This window comes from Xyrauchen texanus, chromosome 9 (genome assembly GCF_025860055.1).
Source record: "Xyrauchen texanus isolate HMW12.3.18 chromosome 9, RBS_HiC_50CHRs, whole genome shotgun sequence".
In the NCBI taxonomy this organism is placed as follows: Eukaryota; Metazoa; Chordata; class Actinopteri; order Cypriniformes; family Catostomidae; genus Xyrauchen; species Xyrauchen texanus.
In genome coordinates this window covers 46167269-46185284 of record NC_068284.1, presented here as the reverse complement: position 1 = coordinate 46185284, position 18016 = coordinate 46167269, and the positions used below count along the sequence as shown (strand labels likewise).

The following is an 18016-nucleotide window of genomic DNA, read 5'->3' as shown; positions in this document are numbered from 1 at the left end:
CGGCATTAACGTTTCACTTATAATTAGCAGCACAATTAACTTCAGCACAGGCTACAAAATAAATTATGTTATTGAAATATTGTAAAGTGGTCATATGAACTACACAAATGAGCGTTTAAAAAATAATATGCAAAATCGAATAGCTCCATAGCGGATGGCGAAAAATGCGTAAAGAAGTCTAATATCTTTCACCATAGACCATGTTTACATTTCGATGTTTCTGGCCAGAAATACCAACATATTCACTTTATCTGGTTTTAATAAGCTGCGGATTGGAGTAACTACACTACCCGCTGTGCTGAAGACCCGCTCTGATGGAGTACTGGTAGCACATATGCACAGATATTTCCCGTGCTAATCTTGCCATGAACGGAAACCTTTTGTCGTTCGTTTTCCACCAAGTCAGCGGGTCCTCTTCCCCATCAATGGTCATTTCTGCCTCGACCTTTTGCTCATCAGTGAGCGTGGCTGTGGCTGCTCTCTTCGCTAGAAGGCTGCCCAAAGACGACTTTTTTTTCTTAGGCGCGGTGGCGGCGCTGGCATCTCCCTCTTCTCCAGCATCATGTGAGGGACCTGGTGTTGGACTTGGAAGCGACAGAGCAATCTCTCTCACAATCTCATCCATCATTTGCGATTTTGTGGAATGAAGTTCGGGAGGTTTCATATGTTCCCCTCGGTACCTGGGGTCAAGCAGTGTTGCTTTACGCATCATCTTCTGGATGGTTTCATCACCATATCTGCCTTTCATCTGCTCCAGGATGACACGCTTCAGGTCGGCTGTCAGTTTGGAATCATTATCTGACTCCTCCAGCACACCTTCTAAATGGGCCAACATCGGCAGCAGTGAGGACACCGTTATGTAATTTTCTCCAGAGAGAATGTCTGTGAAGTCCGCTACTGGCTTCAGCGCATTGTTGACAGATTCCAGAACACTTATGTCTTGCCATGTCAGCTGGGGGAGTGGGCGGCGGCTTTTGTCTAGAGCAAACACACGTTTGATGGCTTGCTCCTGCTCCAGCATTCTCTCCACCATTTGCTGTTTTGAGCCCCATCGTGTTGCACAGTCCTGTCAGTAAAGACACAGTAAATAATAAAATACATATTAAATAATTAAAATAATAATTCGTTCGTTGTTAGATAACTGTTCTAAAATTACCGTGATCAATCCGTGCTCAGGGAGTTTCATTTCCACTTGTGCTTTCTGCAGCTCACGTCGCCTTAGCCAGCTGTGTGAAAACGCAGTGTTGACTGCCGGCAAACCCGAAGCTCGGTCTGTGCTGGCCCTCTGTTGCGCATAGCGAGTTGTTTATGGCCAGGTTCAAGTTGTGCCCAAAGCAACTTAACCATGGCCATTTCAACTGCCGGATGGCTGCAACAATATTCAGCCCCATTGTCGGTAGTTATACAGGCAATTTGTTTCTCCTGTAGTTTCCAGTCATTAATTGCCTCGCTCAGTGCTTCTTCTAAATTATCTGCTGTATGGCTTTCGGGCATGAAGCTAGTTTGTAAGCATTTGGACTGCAGTGTCCACTCTTTATTCAAATAATGCACTGTCACTGACATGTAGGGCATCATATTGCAGCTTGACCACATGTCCGTTGTCAGGGCCAAATATTCTACATCACCAAGCTCTTTCGTGATGTTACTTCTGACCTCGTTGAAAAGGTTTGGAATAGCCGTCTTGGTGAAATATTTCCGACCTGGCAGCTCGTATTGTTTATCAAATGTATGCAGCATGACCTTGAACGACGACTTCTCCACTGTATTGAATGACACCATTTCTTTGGCCAGGAAGCGAGCTACCGCATCTGTCAACTGCCTCCACCTGTCACTGTTGGTTTTATATGTGCTTTTTGCAAAAGCCCCAGTTATCGTCTGCTGACCCTGGCTAGTTTTTTTGCTAGGCCCAGCACGTGCAGGCAAGGTGGCATATTCTGCTGGATGGCGCACACGCAAGTGGTCATGAAGATTGGTCGTCTGCCCATCTTTTGCGCGGATCACACATGAGCAGTTTTTGCACAAAACTTCGGACAGGTCCCTTGGCTGTCCACTCTCATCAGGTCTAAATCCAAAAATTGCCATATAGGCGTAGTAGTACCCTTTTTAGCAACCAACACCAACGCCATTGTATCAACTCTACGTGGAAGGTAGCTACTTTTTTTTTCTTACGTGCAATAGGCCTATATTAAAAAGCCCGGATGAGTACTAATTAGTTGAGCTAGTAAAATAACTTGAAATTATAGTTTTTCAGTAGAAAAAAATATCTATGTAAAGAGATATATTAAAATAAAAAGTGCTTAAAAGTGCACAACTCTTCTTAAGTGGAAGAAATATTTTTCCCCTTACGTGCAACCTATTGGAAAGCTGGATGAGTCAGTTGGGATAGTAAAATAACGAAATTATAGTTTTTATGTGGAAAATAGTATTTATGTAAAGAGATATATTAAAATAAAAAGTGCACAACTGTTCTTAAGTGAAAGCTAAAAAAAAAAAATGCTTGACATGTCGTGCAACCTACTGATAAAGCGCCGACGAGTCATTAGTTGGGTTAGTAAAATAACGAAATTATAATTTGTCATATCATTTTTGAAAATTATATAAATCCCCAACCCCCCCCCGACGATATCATCGTCCATCGCGATGATTTACTGTCAACATCGTCAACTGCCAATTTAGGGGACATCGCCCAACCCTAGCTCTATTCGTTGTGGTGCGTTTTGCTTTTTTAACAAAGTCCAAATCGACCGAAAATAACCCAAGCATATAAAGAGATAAACATCGTCCACTGCCATCGGTGAATGACATCGTATTTGCCGATGGCAGTCAACAAGGCGAATATCGGCCGATACCGATGTTTGGCCGATAAATCGGTGCATCCCTATTAATGAATCATGACGTATTATTTGTGGGCCTTTCTCAGCAAGTACAGATGCGATTTAATTATTAGGCATATCATGTAATTCATTTAAATCTATATTAAGATGCAGCATATAAATCGTTGAATCATCAGGGATGCAAACTCCTTGCCTTTCTGTGAAATTCGCCATTTTGAAACCAAAATCGATCACTTTTGTGATTTGTGCAGATCCGTAGAGTTTTTGTTTTGGAGGCGGGGGAGGGGTGGTGGTGGTCGTCGGACTCTGAACATATGCTCGACTACCGTGTGATTGATTGCAGCAGCATCCAACGGTGTGCTTGGTACAGCAGCTCATGCACAGTGACACTGTGTCGGACAGGAATGGATCGGGAAGGGCTCATTTGGAAACAAACTGAATGATCTGACCGAAAGAATGAGAGAAGCTTGTGGTCTGTTCACTTTGAATGGCATCGCCATATGCGTCTACCTCATAGGGGGGTGGAAGAGTTATGATTAATGCTTAAAAGTGATGTTTATATGTGAAGGAGCTTTCACGTGACTCACATCAGCACTGCTGAAGTCTGTGGAGTGACGTGGCAGCGTTGACCCCGGCTCCAACTTTACTTTGCCTCACAAATGATGTCTTTGAGAGTACAAAGAAACAAGAAATATTTAGAAACTGAATATGAATTGTATAATGCCAGTCAAATAATCACAAACATGATGTGCATTTTCGATAAATCACCCAGCCCTTATTGAGAGTTTGCTGAGGATAATCCTGTAACTTTTTCTTCCACAGTTGGATGAGAACAGCACGTCCAGTGACTCTAAAGACCCCACACGAGAGTCTCAGTCTGGGAGGACAAATTATTTCTTACAGTACATGGGCACGTCTAGGTAACCGACTCAAAAGCTTTCAGAAGCCTTTTAAAAAATATTCTCTCTCTGGCTCAAGTCCAATGCTCTGCAGTCCTGTAAATCTTCCTCTGTGTGCTTTTTCAGCTCCAACAATTCCACCAACAGTTCAGATAAAGGCTCCAAGTTCGTCTTTGGCCAGAATATGTCTGAGAGAGTGCTGGTGAGAGAATCATCTGGCTAGTTTTGAAGTTCACCACAGATACACATTTTTAAACTGTTATTTTTGTGTGTGTGTGTGTGTGTGTGTGTTTAGGATGTTATGCTTTTAATAAAGCATGTACAAATTCTAACAAAATGTAATAAAGTTTGTGTGTGCTTCAATTATTTCAGAGTCCACGTAAAGGGGGCGAGTTATCAGCCGAGAGCAGTAAAGACAGTTCGGCTCCAGTGTCTGAGCCATCGTCACAAGAGACCACACCTGAGAAAAGTAGGTGTCCAGCTCACTGATGCACAGAAGCTTTGAATAAGGGTCTATTTACACCAAAAGCTAAGCGAAACCGGTGATTTGTGTGTTTTAATGCATAAAACAATCCATCTGATAATACTGGAATTAGTAGCTTAAGCCAAGCTTACACTACTCGACTTGCTGTCGGAGCCCTGCCACTCAGTCCTGTTTTTCGTCATAACCATTCGTCCCCAACTGAGGCTGAATTTATAAGCTCACCATACACATTTACTGTGGACTAATTGCATAACATTTGTCTCATTTTACAGGGGGGAAAAAACGTCAAATTGTAAGAATTTCCAATAACAAAGAATATTGTACATGTTTACAATCTTAGGATAATTTTGGGGTTTTCTAAGTTTAAAAGGATGTAATTTCTGTTCCGTTTGCTCTTATTTTCTTGCAAAAGTCTTATTTAATTCCACTAGATGGCAGCAAGTACTTGGATTTTTCTTTCCTCTGTTACCCTCCATCACAATATACAGATCTAAAATGTAGGTGCCGCTCTAACGCAGCTAAGCGCACAAGCAAGTGTACAAAGACCTTCCAATCTTGGTGTCGTTAGAAAGCTGAGATCTTCAGTAATGATATATAACATTTAATCAAACATAGTTGCAGATGCTTTGTTTATCATGCTTTTTCTTCTGGACTGCATATTTTGTTGAGACATATCATTGGATTATTTGCCCAAACAAGCTCACAAACAAGTAAACAATTGCTCATATTAAAGAAAACAGCCTAAGATAAGAGTTGATATAGAGTTTGTTTCTATTTGGGTCTTACAGAAGCAGTAATAAGAGGAGACATTTGACCTATTTCCATTTGTGATTCTTTTGATAAATGATGAATTTTTGATGTATGATATGTCTATTTATGTGCTATATGAAATGCTTTCATATTGATATTTCTACATCATTACTAAAGGGTGGTGCTCATTTTCGACATGGAGGCTTTCAGTTGTTAGCTTGTTGTTTTATGTAACATAAATGCAAATGTGACTTTGAAAAGTTCAGATTCTAAGCTTTGTATGGTTCCACATACCTGGTTCCACCTGACTTGTGGTTCCAGGGACTTTTATTTTGTAATCCTAAATTTTTTACAGTATTATCATTCTTGCTGCACCTACAGACCTGGGTTAAGGTCTTTCACATCACATTTTCATGATGGATATTCACTCTTGGTGTGAATGGGCCTTCACAAGTGTCCTAACTAGGTGTGACTCGATTAAAGAGATGGATGATACATTTTGCCTTCTAACAAGCTACAATCACCTCAAGACGTTTTTTCAGTCACTTGTTTTCTCTTTTCGTTGCATCGCGCCGAGTAGCCCCGCCCACAGTGAAACCTCATTGATCCAAAACCCTGCTCCACGTAATGTGTGTATATATATATAATATAAAATACATTCTGATTGGCTGATTTTTGTTGTCACCGTGACCTAAATAATATTCAATATGGTAAATGGTCTGCACTTATATAGCGTTTACCGTATAGAGGTTACCAAAGCACTGTACACTGTGTCCCAATTACCCATTCACACACAAGTTCACACTCACACACCAATGACGGCAGAGCTGCCATGTAAGGTGCTAGCCTGCCATTGGGAGCAACTTGGGGTTCAGTGTCTTACCCAAGGACACTTCGGCATGTGGAGTCGTGTGGGCCGGGAATCGAACCACCAATCCTGCGATTAGTGGCCGACCCGCTCTACCACCAGAGCCACAGCCGCCCCGTGAATATCATTAATATTCAGCTAAACCTACACCATATTAGGCAGCAAGTGGATTTCAGTAGATTTAGAGCTATTGCCAGCTGTTGATCTTGTTTCATTGTGTGTGTGTGTGTGTGTGTGTGTGTGTGTGTGTGTGTGTGTGTGTGTGTGTGTGTGTGTGTGTGTGTGTCTGTCAGATCACAATGTAACGGAGTCTCTGGAAGAATCGGCAGCCGCGTACACCAAAGCCACTGCCAAGAAGTGCATTCTGGAGAAGGTGGAGGTCCGTACAGGAGAGGAGGCGGAGAGCAATGTCTTACAGGTGAGACACCAACTGTGATTCCTCTGAACATTTTAAATTGCACCATTGCAGTCAGAGTAGACCCAGCTGTAAGGTTGTGTACACTTGATCATGGAAAACCTGGAAATATCAAGTGGTTTTAAAATTGTTATTGAAAATATTTGAGTCATGGAAATATAGTGAATATACTTTTCTCTGGTTAGCATGACTACTGTGTGCAATTTGATTTGTAACAACTAGCACCTAAAAAATCTAGATCAAATAGTTTGCCTTAAAATATATGACAACATTGTGCAATGTGGACAGTGGGACTAAGTTGTGAAATATAAAAAAAAAAATAACAAGATAGGGGGTCTGGGTAGCTCAGTGAGTATTGACGCTGACTACCACCCCTGGAGTCACGAGTTTGATTCCAGGGTGTGCTGAGTGACTCCTGCCTGGTCTCCTAAGCAACCAAATTGGCCCGGTTGCTAGGGTGGGAAGTGTCACATGAAATCGCGATTTCTGGTTCTCGCTCTCAATGGGGCTTGTGGTGAGTTGTGTGTGGATCGCGGAGAGTAGCATGAGTCTCCACATGCTGTGAGTCTCCACTGTGTCGTGATTGACTGTCTCAGAAGCGGAGGCAATCAAAAATGTAATTGTTTATTATGTTTCGAGAAGTGATTGTTATTCATGTTTTTGAGATGTTATAGACATTACAGCTGATTTTCTGTAAAGCTGCTTTGTAAATATGTGTATTGGGAAAAGCACAAATAAAAATGATATGATTTGATTTGATTTGACTTGAGTAAAAATGTTTTTTCTACTTTGGCAACAAAATCTCAATGTTCTTCTTTTGCATTGTCGAACAAACAAACAAGTCATTGCCAGTTATGAAGCACTTTACCAATCAGAAATTAGCTTAATTAATTCTGTTACAAGTATTGGCCAGCATCGTCCAATCAAATGGTGACTCTATGTACTGTTATCATTGTCCCATGTGTGTCAAACATGTTGATTGATCCAAACATCATCTACAGCCTGAAACTGAACTTTTGGTCGGATTGTAGGAGTGAATGCGTCTTAGCTTAATAGAGAGCTATAGGATGCTCCCTTGCTCCCTATTTAGTGCATGACTTAACCTCCAGTGTGCTGTCTGTCTGCACTGGTCTCAGAACAGTTATAGGAGAGCTATAGGATGCTCCCTTGCTCCCTATTTAGTGCATGACTTAACCTCCAGTGTGCTGTCTGTCTGCACTGGTCTCAGAACAGTTATAGGAGAGCTATAGGATGCTCCCTTGCTCCCTATTTAGTGCATGACTTAACCTCCAGTGTGCTGTCTGTCTGCACTGGTCTCAGAACAGTTATAGAGAGCTATAGGATGCTCCCTTGCTCCCTATTTAGTGCATGACTTAACCTCCAGCGTGCTGTCTGTCTGCACTGGTCTCAGAACAGTTATAGGAGAGCTATAGGATGCTCCCTTGCTCCCTATTTAGTGAATGACTTAACCTCCAGTGTGCTGTCTGTCTGCACTGGTCTCAGAACAGTTATAGGAGAGCTATAGGATGCTCCCTTGCTCCCTATTTAGTGCATGACTTAACCTCCAGCGTGCTGTCTGTCTGCACTGGTCTCAGAACAGTTATAGGATGCTCCCTTGCTCCCTATTTAGTGAATGACTTAACCTCCAGTGTGCTGTCTGTCAGCACTGGTCTCAGAACAGTTTGAAATGCTCCTTATTTTCATCATAACTCCATATAATGCTTCTGAAAGCCAAAAAAAAAAAACAGTTCTCAATGTGAAAATGAACAGTATATAAAGGATTTCTAATGAAAACCTTGTGCTATTGTACACTGTAGCGGACCTTGTGTTTAGCAGCGTGGCGTTTCATGATAAATCGCTCTTATTTAAAAAATAAATGGCATATCGGCTGAAACTAGAGACTCTTAAGAGATATCTTCTAGAGACTAGAGATATTTAATTTTTTACTTAAACAGGTTGTAATGTAAAAACTTGATTAGGTTTCTTACCAGATGTAGTTTTGTTGGCATTTCAACCAAAGACAAACTCCGCTGTGATCAGCGCTATGTTGTTTTGCCACATGACTATGTGCGTCAAATGTTTAACCCTTTACAGAAAGCACAGAGTCTCCTGAACTGAGATCAGTCGGTATAAATGTATTTAAATCATGCATTGCTTATAGTAAAGCCAAAATACAACGTCCACGCACGTTTGCACGAGGTTGAAACATTGAATTGGCATCATAATGCTCTCAATGTTTCATTCAAATCTCAGGATGTCAGTATAATCGTTTGAATCTGTTTCAAGACAAACCTGACATTTAGTTGAAAATACACCACAGCAATCTCTGCCAATTTTTAAAACAAATTGATACCTTGATTTTTTGCAGGACAGTGTTTTGTCTCACTGCAACTTAACACATGTAATGAGCTGGTTTGATTGTGTTTCTCCACAGATGCAGTCCAAGTTATTTGTGTTTGATAAGCCGGCTCAGTCATGGGTTGAACGAGGCCGCGGTCTGCTCAGACTGAACGACATGGCATCCACCGATGACGGGACGTTACAGTCTAGATTAGGTATGTCATGTTTCTTCATAGGGGTCTGACTGTTTCTCTGTCTGCATGAAACAATCCCGTTCAATGTCTCTCTCTTTCACGCAGTGATGCGTACGCAGGGCAGTCTGCGGTTGATTCTCAACACAAAGCTTTGGCCTCAGATGCAGGTGGATAAAGCCAGCGAGAAGAGTGTTCGAATCACAGCTATGGACACCGAAGACCAGGGCGTCAAGGTTTTCCTCATATCGGTAGGATGGACTCTTGTGTAACAATCTTAAACTTTATACTTTAGTTAAAGCTTAATACACACCGATAAGCCACAACATTAAAACCACCTGCCTAATATTGTGTAGCTCCCCCTCGTGCCACCAAAACAGCGCCAACCCGCATCTCAGAACAGCATTCAGAGATGATATTCTTCTCATCACAATTGTACAGAGTGGTTATCTGAGTTACCGTAGACTTTATCAGTTTGAACCAGTCTGGCCATTCTCCAATGACCTCTCTCATCAACAAGACATTTCCGTCCACAGAACTGCCGCTCACTGGATGTTTTTTGTTTTTGGCGCCATTCTGAGTAAATTCTAGAGACTGTTGTGTGTCAAACCAGCCCAGCTGGCACCAACAATCATCCATGCGATTATCTAATCAGCCAATCAGTTAATGTTCACATCAACCATCAGAATGGGGTGAAATTTGATCTCAGGGATTTGGACTGTGGCATGATTGTTGGTGCCAGACGGGCTGGTTTGAGTATTTCTGCAACTGCTGATCCCCTGGGCACTGATTGGGACCTACACAATATTAGGCATGTGGTTTTAATGTTGTGGCTGATCGGTGTATATAGCACGATATTTAGCCGAATAACAGAAGTAATCAGAAGTTTGACTTATTATAATTTTTATGCATGTATTGTTTATGCATTTATAGTTTTGCATGCATCATTGGACATCTGCACTTTCTGTAATTCAAAGTAATATGAATACTTTCAACAGTGAAGCACAAGACGTGCACTGCATCAGCCTATATAACTACATTATGGCAAAGGGCATTATGACAAGACTTGTCAGTAACGGTGTAAATAGAAATGAATGTTACTAGTATCAAACCGGATCTGGGGTATCATGGTGTAAATTTGATAAAATAACAAATAACATTTTTCCAAACGTTCCGCAAGTGATCTAATTGCTTAATGCACGCCAGACATGCTCTTTAAAGGTTTACTGTTCAATGGTTTAGTTTTAAATAATTGTGATGTTTTGACAGGCGAGCTCTAAAGACGTTGGTCAGCTGGCCGCTGCGCTGCATCACAGAATCCTGGCCCTGCGGAGTCGTGTTGAACAGGAACCTGAGAGCACGCCCGCCCTGCCCGAACTAGACATACCACAGTCAAGTGACGATGACGAGCCCGCTAACAACAGCAGCGCTAACAACACAACTGGCTCTGGAAATTCCACCGCCAGCGGTATGATCCCTTTATTTTTGCGTGTGTTCAGTACAAGATAAGTTCAATCGATACAGATCGTCTCAAAAGTATAGCCACAAGGGTAACACTTAACATTAGTTAACTACATTTGTTAACCCTTTAAGCTCTGAGGGTGTTTTTAAAGATTTGCTGTTTCAGAGGCATACCCAGAATAATGGATTAATGTGTTTGGTCTCATTTAATAGAAAACTTTTACAAAATTTAATGATATAGATTTTTATAAATTCTGAGACTCTCAGCCTAAGAAACTACTGAAAAACCACAAAACAACTTGAGCCAAAAATGCACTTTTTTTTGTCTGATTTGACATTATATAAAGGGTTCGCACAAGGTCCTTAAAGTGCTTGAATTTCGCTTTTTGAAATGTAAGTACTGGAATACCTTAAAAATCTGCATGTTTTGTTGAAAGTGCTTAAAAGTGATTCATCAGGGTTTCCGCGGGTCTTAAAAAGGTCTTAAAGTCTGAATTCACCCTTCCGCAAAATAAGGTTTTAAAAAGGTCTTGACGCGGAGCAACAAGTCTTTAATTATTATTCATATGGCTTTAAATGTTGTATGAGGGATTGTTTCCTCGTTGTGATTAAGTAGGGTGACCAGACGTCTGGTTTTAAAGAGGTGTGACCCGGTGTCCTGACAATTCTCTAAACATTGTAATTATGTTCTGGTTTCAGTTGGTAGGCTCACTGATTTTTCTCTACTTACATTTGATGTACTCATTTTCGTTCTCGCTATTGTCCATGGGCGGCTCTGGCTCAGGTGGTAGAGCGGGTCGGCAGCTAATCGCAGGGTTGGTGGTTCGATTCCCGGCCCACATGACTCCACATGCCGAAGTGTCCTTGGGCAAGACAATGAACCCCAAGTTGCTCCCAATGGCAGGCTAGCACCTTGTATGGTAGCTCTGCCACCATTGGTGTGTGAATGTTAATGTGTGTGTGAATGGGTGAATGAGTCACAATGTAAAGTGCTTTGGTAACCTCTAAGGTTCAAAAAGGTGCTATATAAGTGCAGACCATTTACCATTTTTTTTTATATCGTTTGCAGAGAATTTGATTGACGTTGATTTGACGATACTTTCATTCTAGTCTTTCTGCAAATCTGCTGAAATGTATCTGTTACCATGGCAATGACGTCATCCTGTCATTCAGCACAAGTAGAAATGCACCAATAATAAATGTGTTTTCAACAACGAGCTGAAAGAAGCCGATATATTTCATCTTGCAGCACATTAATATGTTAGCATATATATATATAGCCACTGTTGGGAAGAACTCAAATGTGCATAAGATGTTAAATTCAGTTACTATTTTGTAATGTGGAATATATGTGAGTGTGTGTTGTCAAGTAGCTTCTTCAGGGCTGTACTAAATAAAAACTAAATGCACTAAACTCATGAATCTGAAGGAAATTTACCTCATGGATTGGCTGCATGGAACTGGTGTGAGTATCTGGTTACCATGGCAATGACGTCAGGCACTTGGTCACGTCACTTGAAAATGTACGTGAGGTGCTTTCTGTAACTGAACCTTCATTTCCCCACGATCATGGAGGTAAATCAGACAATACCATCCCTACAGTGAAGCATGGTGGTGGCAGCATCATACTGTGGGGATGTTTTACAGCGGCAGGAACTGGGAGACTAGTCAGGATCGAGGGAAAGATGAATGCAGCAATGTACAGAGACATCCTTGATGAAAACCTGCTCCACAGTGCTCTGGACCTCAGACTGGGGTGAAGGTTCACTTTCTAACAGGACAACGACACCAAGCACACAGCCAAGATAACAAAGGAGTGGCTACGGAACAACTCTGTGAATGTCCTTGAGTGTCCCAGCCAGAGCTCAGACTTGAACCCGATTGAACATCTCTGGAGAGATCTGAAAATGTCTGTGCACCGACGTTCCCCATCCAACCTGATGGAGCTTGAGAGGTCCAGTAAAGAAGAATGGAGAAACTTCTGATTTGTCTGCAAATTTCAAAGCACTAGTTCAGTTTTGGTCATGCATTGGAAAGTAGTGCTTCTAAATTTGAAAACAATACCCATTTTGTGTTGGTCAAGACTGTAGTTCTATTTTGATCATTCTGCAAACTGGCCCATCTGAGCTTAAAGGGTGAACTAGCAATAAAAAATTGCATTATTTTACTAACATTAACTAAGATGAATAAATGCTGTTAAAAATATATATGGTTCATTGTTAGTTACCATATGCATTACCATGTGCATTATCTTGTGCATTACCATATGCATTACCATATGCATTACCATGTGCATTACCATATGCATTATCTTATGCATTACCATGTGCATTACCATGTGCATTACCATGTGCATTACCATGTGCATTACCATATGCATTACCATGTGCATTACCATGTGCATTACCATGTGCATTACCATATGCATTATCTTATGCATTACCATGTGCATTACCATGTGCATTACCATATGCATTACCATGTGCATTACCATGTGCATTACCATGTGCATTACCTTATGCATTACCATGTGCATTACCATGTGCATTACCATATGCATTACCATATGCATTACCATATGCATTACCATATGCATTATCTTATGCATTATCTTATGCATTACCATATGCATTACCATATGCATTACCATATGCATTACCTTATGCATTACCATGTGCATTACCTTATGCATTACCATATGCATTATCATATGCATTACCTTGTGCATTACCATGTGCATTACCATGTGCATTACCATGTGCATTACCATGTGCATTACCATGTGCATTACCATGTGCATTACCTTATGCATTACCATATGCATTACATTATGCATGTGTCATTGCATTACCATATGCATTACCATATGCATTACCTTATGCATTAACATTGCATTACCATATGCATTATCTTATGCATTACCATATGCATTACCTTATGTTAACCGTGTTTGTTAACCGCTTAGTCATGTTAACCGTGTACCGTGTTAACATGACTAAGCGTTAACTAGACATGATTCATGATTGGGTGTTTTTTTTTTTTTTTTTTTTAATCTAGCTATACAAAAATGCTAACATACTTTTTTTTTTCTTTCTCAGACAACTGTGAGAACAGCGAGACCCTCGCAGCCGAGAGCACATAGCACCTTCGTCTGACAACTGCCCTCCAGGGTTTTAGTGCAGGCATCTCTGGGGAAAGCCCAGAACAGCCCCCCCTCGGACCGGCGCTGTGGACCCCGGGGGCCGGAGTCTCTCTCTCTCTCTCTCTCTCACCCAAACTTCTTTAGTTCATTTCCCCTTCAACATGTATTGTAAATCTGGAATCTTTTTTTTATTTTATTTTATTTTTTATCATTTTGTTTGTTTTAAGTTGTTGTTTTTTTTTCCTATTGGACTGCAAATAAACAAATTAAAAAGTCGACAAAAAGGAAAAAAAAAAAAAATTAACAAAATACAGACTTTTCCATGTATGGATTTGGACTTGGTTGCTCATCATATTGATGAGTGTGAGGGTGTTTCTCTCTCTGATTAAGACGTGACTCGTCAAGACTGCAGCGTGTACCGCGGGACCGTTTTTTTTAATCCATTCTCTCTCAATGTCCCTCTAGCTCTCTTACTGGCTCAGCTTTAGACCACTTCATTATGACATCACGCCTATTGGCCAATCAGCTGGCCGGAAGCACCGCAGTCATCTGCCTGTACCTGTGTCCAGTGTAGTTGTAACATTTCCCCAGTTTTCGATTGATTTCACCAACATCTGGACACACTTACTAGTCTGCTATGATGGTAGTTAGATTTCTCATTGGTGTTAACGAATAAAGGACTAAACCAGCACGTGGACTTGTGCTGTAGTGAATCTGTTTCTCGAACTCGCCCCCTTTGTTAAAGAGAAAAATATCTTCACCCCATTGTCTATTGATGCATCAAAATCAGTCGTGTAGCTTCATTTAGGGGCAAATAATGTTTCTTTTATTTTAGTTTGACGAGAGTTTAACATTTAAAACAGCATCTCTGTATTTGTTTTTAATTTCCATATTCTGTGGGTTTGTATTGTGTTGGCCTTTTTTAAAATATTGGTTTACTATATAAACTTTTTATCAATTTTCATGTCATTGGAGACAATTGTGTCAGAAATGAAGAGTTTCTTCGTGTGTTAGAAGTTTTGAGTGCATTTAGACACAGAAAAAAAAAAAAAAAACACTTGTACCCTTGAATGTTCTGTACATTTCTATGCGTATATTATCACTTACTAGCACACCATGTCTCCAAACGTCCTTTACAAAATAGTAATATCAAAGTAAAAAAAAAAAAAGAATAAACATTTGAAATAAATTTTTGTCTTATGTCAAAGTGTGTCTCTAGTTAATTTTTCACAAGAATGTTTTTAAGTCTGCTAGCTGTGTGGTAAAAGATTCTAGCTCTGTTATTGTTTTTAGGGGAATTTCACAAAACCAGTAAACAAATGTTTACTGCCTTTCTTGGAACCGTTTTGCATTGACATTATTATTCCCTTGACAGTATAAAAAACAAAAACTAATCACTTTAAGAATAAAAAGAACTAATGATATCATTTTTGGTTACATTATAGTTATACTTATTTTTAACTACATTTATGCTAAATACATGTAGAGAATGAATGTTATTTTTGTACTTCTGTTGGGAACATGGACCCAGTTCTTGGTCGGAAGATTTTCGGTTCGCTAACAGTTATGGTGCAAACCACATAGTGCGACTCATTGTAGTGCGATTCCTGAGTGAATGACTCCAATGAGCCGATTCTTTTGAATCTACAGCACGAAACATACAGCGTGACCAGTGTAGTCCGGTTCCCAAATTATTTACTTTATGAGCGGTTCTTTTGAATCTAGTCCGGTTCCCAAACAATTTATTTTTATGAGCCGGTTCTCTTGAATCACAAAACATACAGCGTGACCAGTGTAGTCCGGTTCCCAAATGATTTACTTTATGAGCCGGTTCTTTTGAATCTAGTCCGGTTCCCAAACAATTTACTTTTATGAGCCGGTTCTCTTGAATCACAAAACATACAGCGTGACCAGTGTAGTCCGGTTCCCAAATGATTTACTTTTATGAGCCGGTTCTCTTGAATCACAAAACATACAGCGTGACCAGTGTAGTCCGGTTCCCAAATGATTTACTTTTATGAGCCGGTTCTCTTGAATCACAAAACATACAGCGTGACCAGTGTAGTCCGGTTCCCAAATGATTTACTTTTATGAGCCGGTTCTCTTGAATCACGAAACATACAGCGTGACCAGTGTAGTCCGGTTCCCAAACAATGTACTTTTATGAGCCGGTTCTCTTGAATCATGAAACATACAGCGTGACCAGTGTAGTCCGGTTCCCAAATGATTTACTTTATGAGCCGGTTCTTTTGAATCTAGTCCGGTTCCCAAACAATTTACTTTTATGAGCCGGTTCTTTTGAATCTAGTCCGGTTCCCAAAGAATTTACTTTTATGTGCCGGTTCTTTTGAATCTAGTACAGTTCCCAAACAATTTACTTTTATGTGCCGGTTCTCTTGAATCACAAAACATACAGCGTGACCAGTGTAGTCCGGTTCCTAAACGATTTACTTTATGAGCCGGTTCTCTTGAATCTAGTCCGGTTCCCAAACAATTTACTTTTATGTGCCGGTTCTCTTGAATTTAGTCCGGTTCCCAAACAATTTACTTTTATGTGCCGGTTCTCTTGAATTTAGTCCGGTTCCCAAACAATTTACTTTTATGAGCCGGTTCTCTTGAATCTAGTCCGGTTTCCAAACAATTTACTTTTATGAGCCGGTTCTCTTGAATCTAGTCCGGTTTCCAAACAATTTACTTTTATGAGCCGGTTCTCTTGAATCTAGTCCGGTTCCCAAACAATTTACTTTTATGTGCCGGTTCTCTTGAATTTAGTCCGGTTTCCAAACAATTTACTTTTATGAGCGGTTCTCTTGAATCTAGTCCGGTTCCCAAACAATTTACTTTATGAGCGGTTCTCTTGAATCACGAAACATACAGCGTGACCAGTGTAGTCCGGTTCATTAAAGTATGACTCTAATGAGCCGGTTCTTTTAACTTTTAGCAAATCAAAAACACTTATAAGTCGGAGCGGTTACTGAATGAATGTAACTGACCTTAAATGTGAAATCTGAAATGACCTCATTATTTGGCAACAGACTGCTTGGAGTTGTAATTATGATCTACTTTTCAAACATTTGTCCCTGGAAAGTATGAACCGTTTAGGAATTTGAAGTTACATTTATTATGATTCCCATCCCTTATGAGAATTTGGAGGGTAAATTTGCTCAATAAAAAAAAATGGTTGCAAAAAAGGTTTAATTTTTCTTAGAGAAGCATATTATAACATCCGTTTGACCAACATATTCGTGTTTGTGAACACAGGTTCTTTTGAATAGTTTTATTAATGTTCACCAGATGGCGCTATAGACACAATCTTAAATGAACATCTCACTCCCCATAGGACAGACCGAGTGAATGGATGCACAAACTTAAAAACTAAAATTTCATAACTGGTGTGTTTTATAATCTATTTGGATTGCTGATAGAAATGTCAAAGAAATCAATAAAAGTCTTTTGAAGTGACATCTGACACGATTGATTCTGACAGCTGCTTTCATGCTGGACTTGTAATGTACAATGGACTCAGACAGAGTATTGTGTAAACACCATGGCTGACCAACTTCAGGTGGATTTGTTAGACAGCTGAGGAAGTAGTTTGCTTACTTTAATTTCAAACATTGATTGACTTCAGGAAGCAAACAAAATGCTAAACATGACAGCAAGACATGGAAATAAAGGGCCTTTATTGATAAAAGAGACATTGTTGATACGTACCATTTAAAATAAATTATATCGCAGTTGGCACCATCTCAGTGCTACTATTAATGACATGTCTCATTTATTTGAAGAGACAGAGTTTTGAAGGCTTCAGATAAGCATGCAAACACTTGCTGGTTTTCTGTGTAGATCAGTGTTTTTCAATGTGGCCCCGGGAACACTGCATGTTAGCTAAAGCCGTTTGGGCGCTAATTGTTTTACGTTGGCACATGAGGTAATTTCAGCATTTACTGGCACTTTAAAAACAACAACAACACCAGGTTCATGTAATAATTCCCATCTGAATCGACACCTCTTGAGTTTACAAAGAGTAAGAGGCCCAAAAACAATTTGACCATCTTTTTTGACAGCTTCTGCTGTAGGGGTACTGTTGGACACTTTGCACAGTATTTGGCACAAAAGATGCCAACTGTCCTGTATTACCCGGGACTTTCCTTAATTTGGCATTTTGGGATGCCCCTTGATTTGAAAGGATTGTGTCTCGTATTAAAGCTGCAAAATGCTCAAGCTGTATTTAAGTGGTGAAAAGTTGTCAACACTATGCACAATGGCTTGTGTGACTGCTTCTTTTTGGAGGGTTACTGAAGGGATATTTCACCCAAAAATATAATTTACTTACCCTCAGGCCATCCCAGATGGGTACAACTTACTTTCTTCTGCAGAACACAAATGAAGATTTTTTGTAGAATATCTTAGATCTGTAGATCTGTAGGTCTATACAATGTAGTGAATGGGGTCCAAAACTTTTGAGCTCCAAAAAGCTCAAAGTCAGCCTAAAAGTAACTCCAGTGGTTTAATATACTGTATGTCTTCTGAAGTGATCCAATCACTTTGGGTGAGAAGCACATCTATATTTCAATCCTTTTGTTTTTACTATAAATCTCCACTTTCACTTTCACATTCTGAAAGTGAAAG

The 18016-nt window shown here is 40.2% G+C and overlaps 1 protein-coding gene across 2 annotated transcripts in view; it reads left to right on the top strand.

The window, feature by feature from the left end:
* The window catches only part of ranbp3b (RAN binding protein 3b), a 46434-nt gene extending 31843 nt beyond the window's left edge, over positions 1–14591 (top strand). For both annotated transcript variants that reach the window (XM_052134258.1, XM_052134257.1), the window contains exons 10-17: positions 3657–3754; positions 3860–3935; positions 4106–4202; positions 6129–6253; positions 8685–8805; positions 8890–9032; positions 10051–10249; positions 13341–14591. In XM_052134258.1, coding sequence (XP_051990218.1) covers positions 3657–3754; positions 3860–3935; positions 4106–4202; positions 6129–6253; positions 8685–8805; positions 8890–9032; positions 10051–10249; positions 13341–13384 — 903 coding nt within the window. In that variant the 3' untranslated portion in view covers positions 13385–14591. The remainder of the gene's footprint in view (positions 1–3656; positions 3755–3859; positions 3936–4105; positions 4203–6128; positions 6254–8684; positions 8806–8889; positions 9033–10050; positions 10250–13340) is intronic.
* Positions 14592–18016: the final 3425 nt, after the last annotated feature.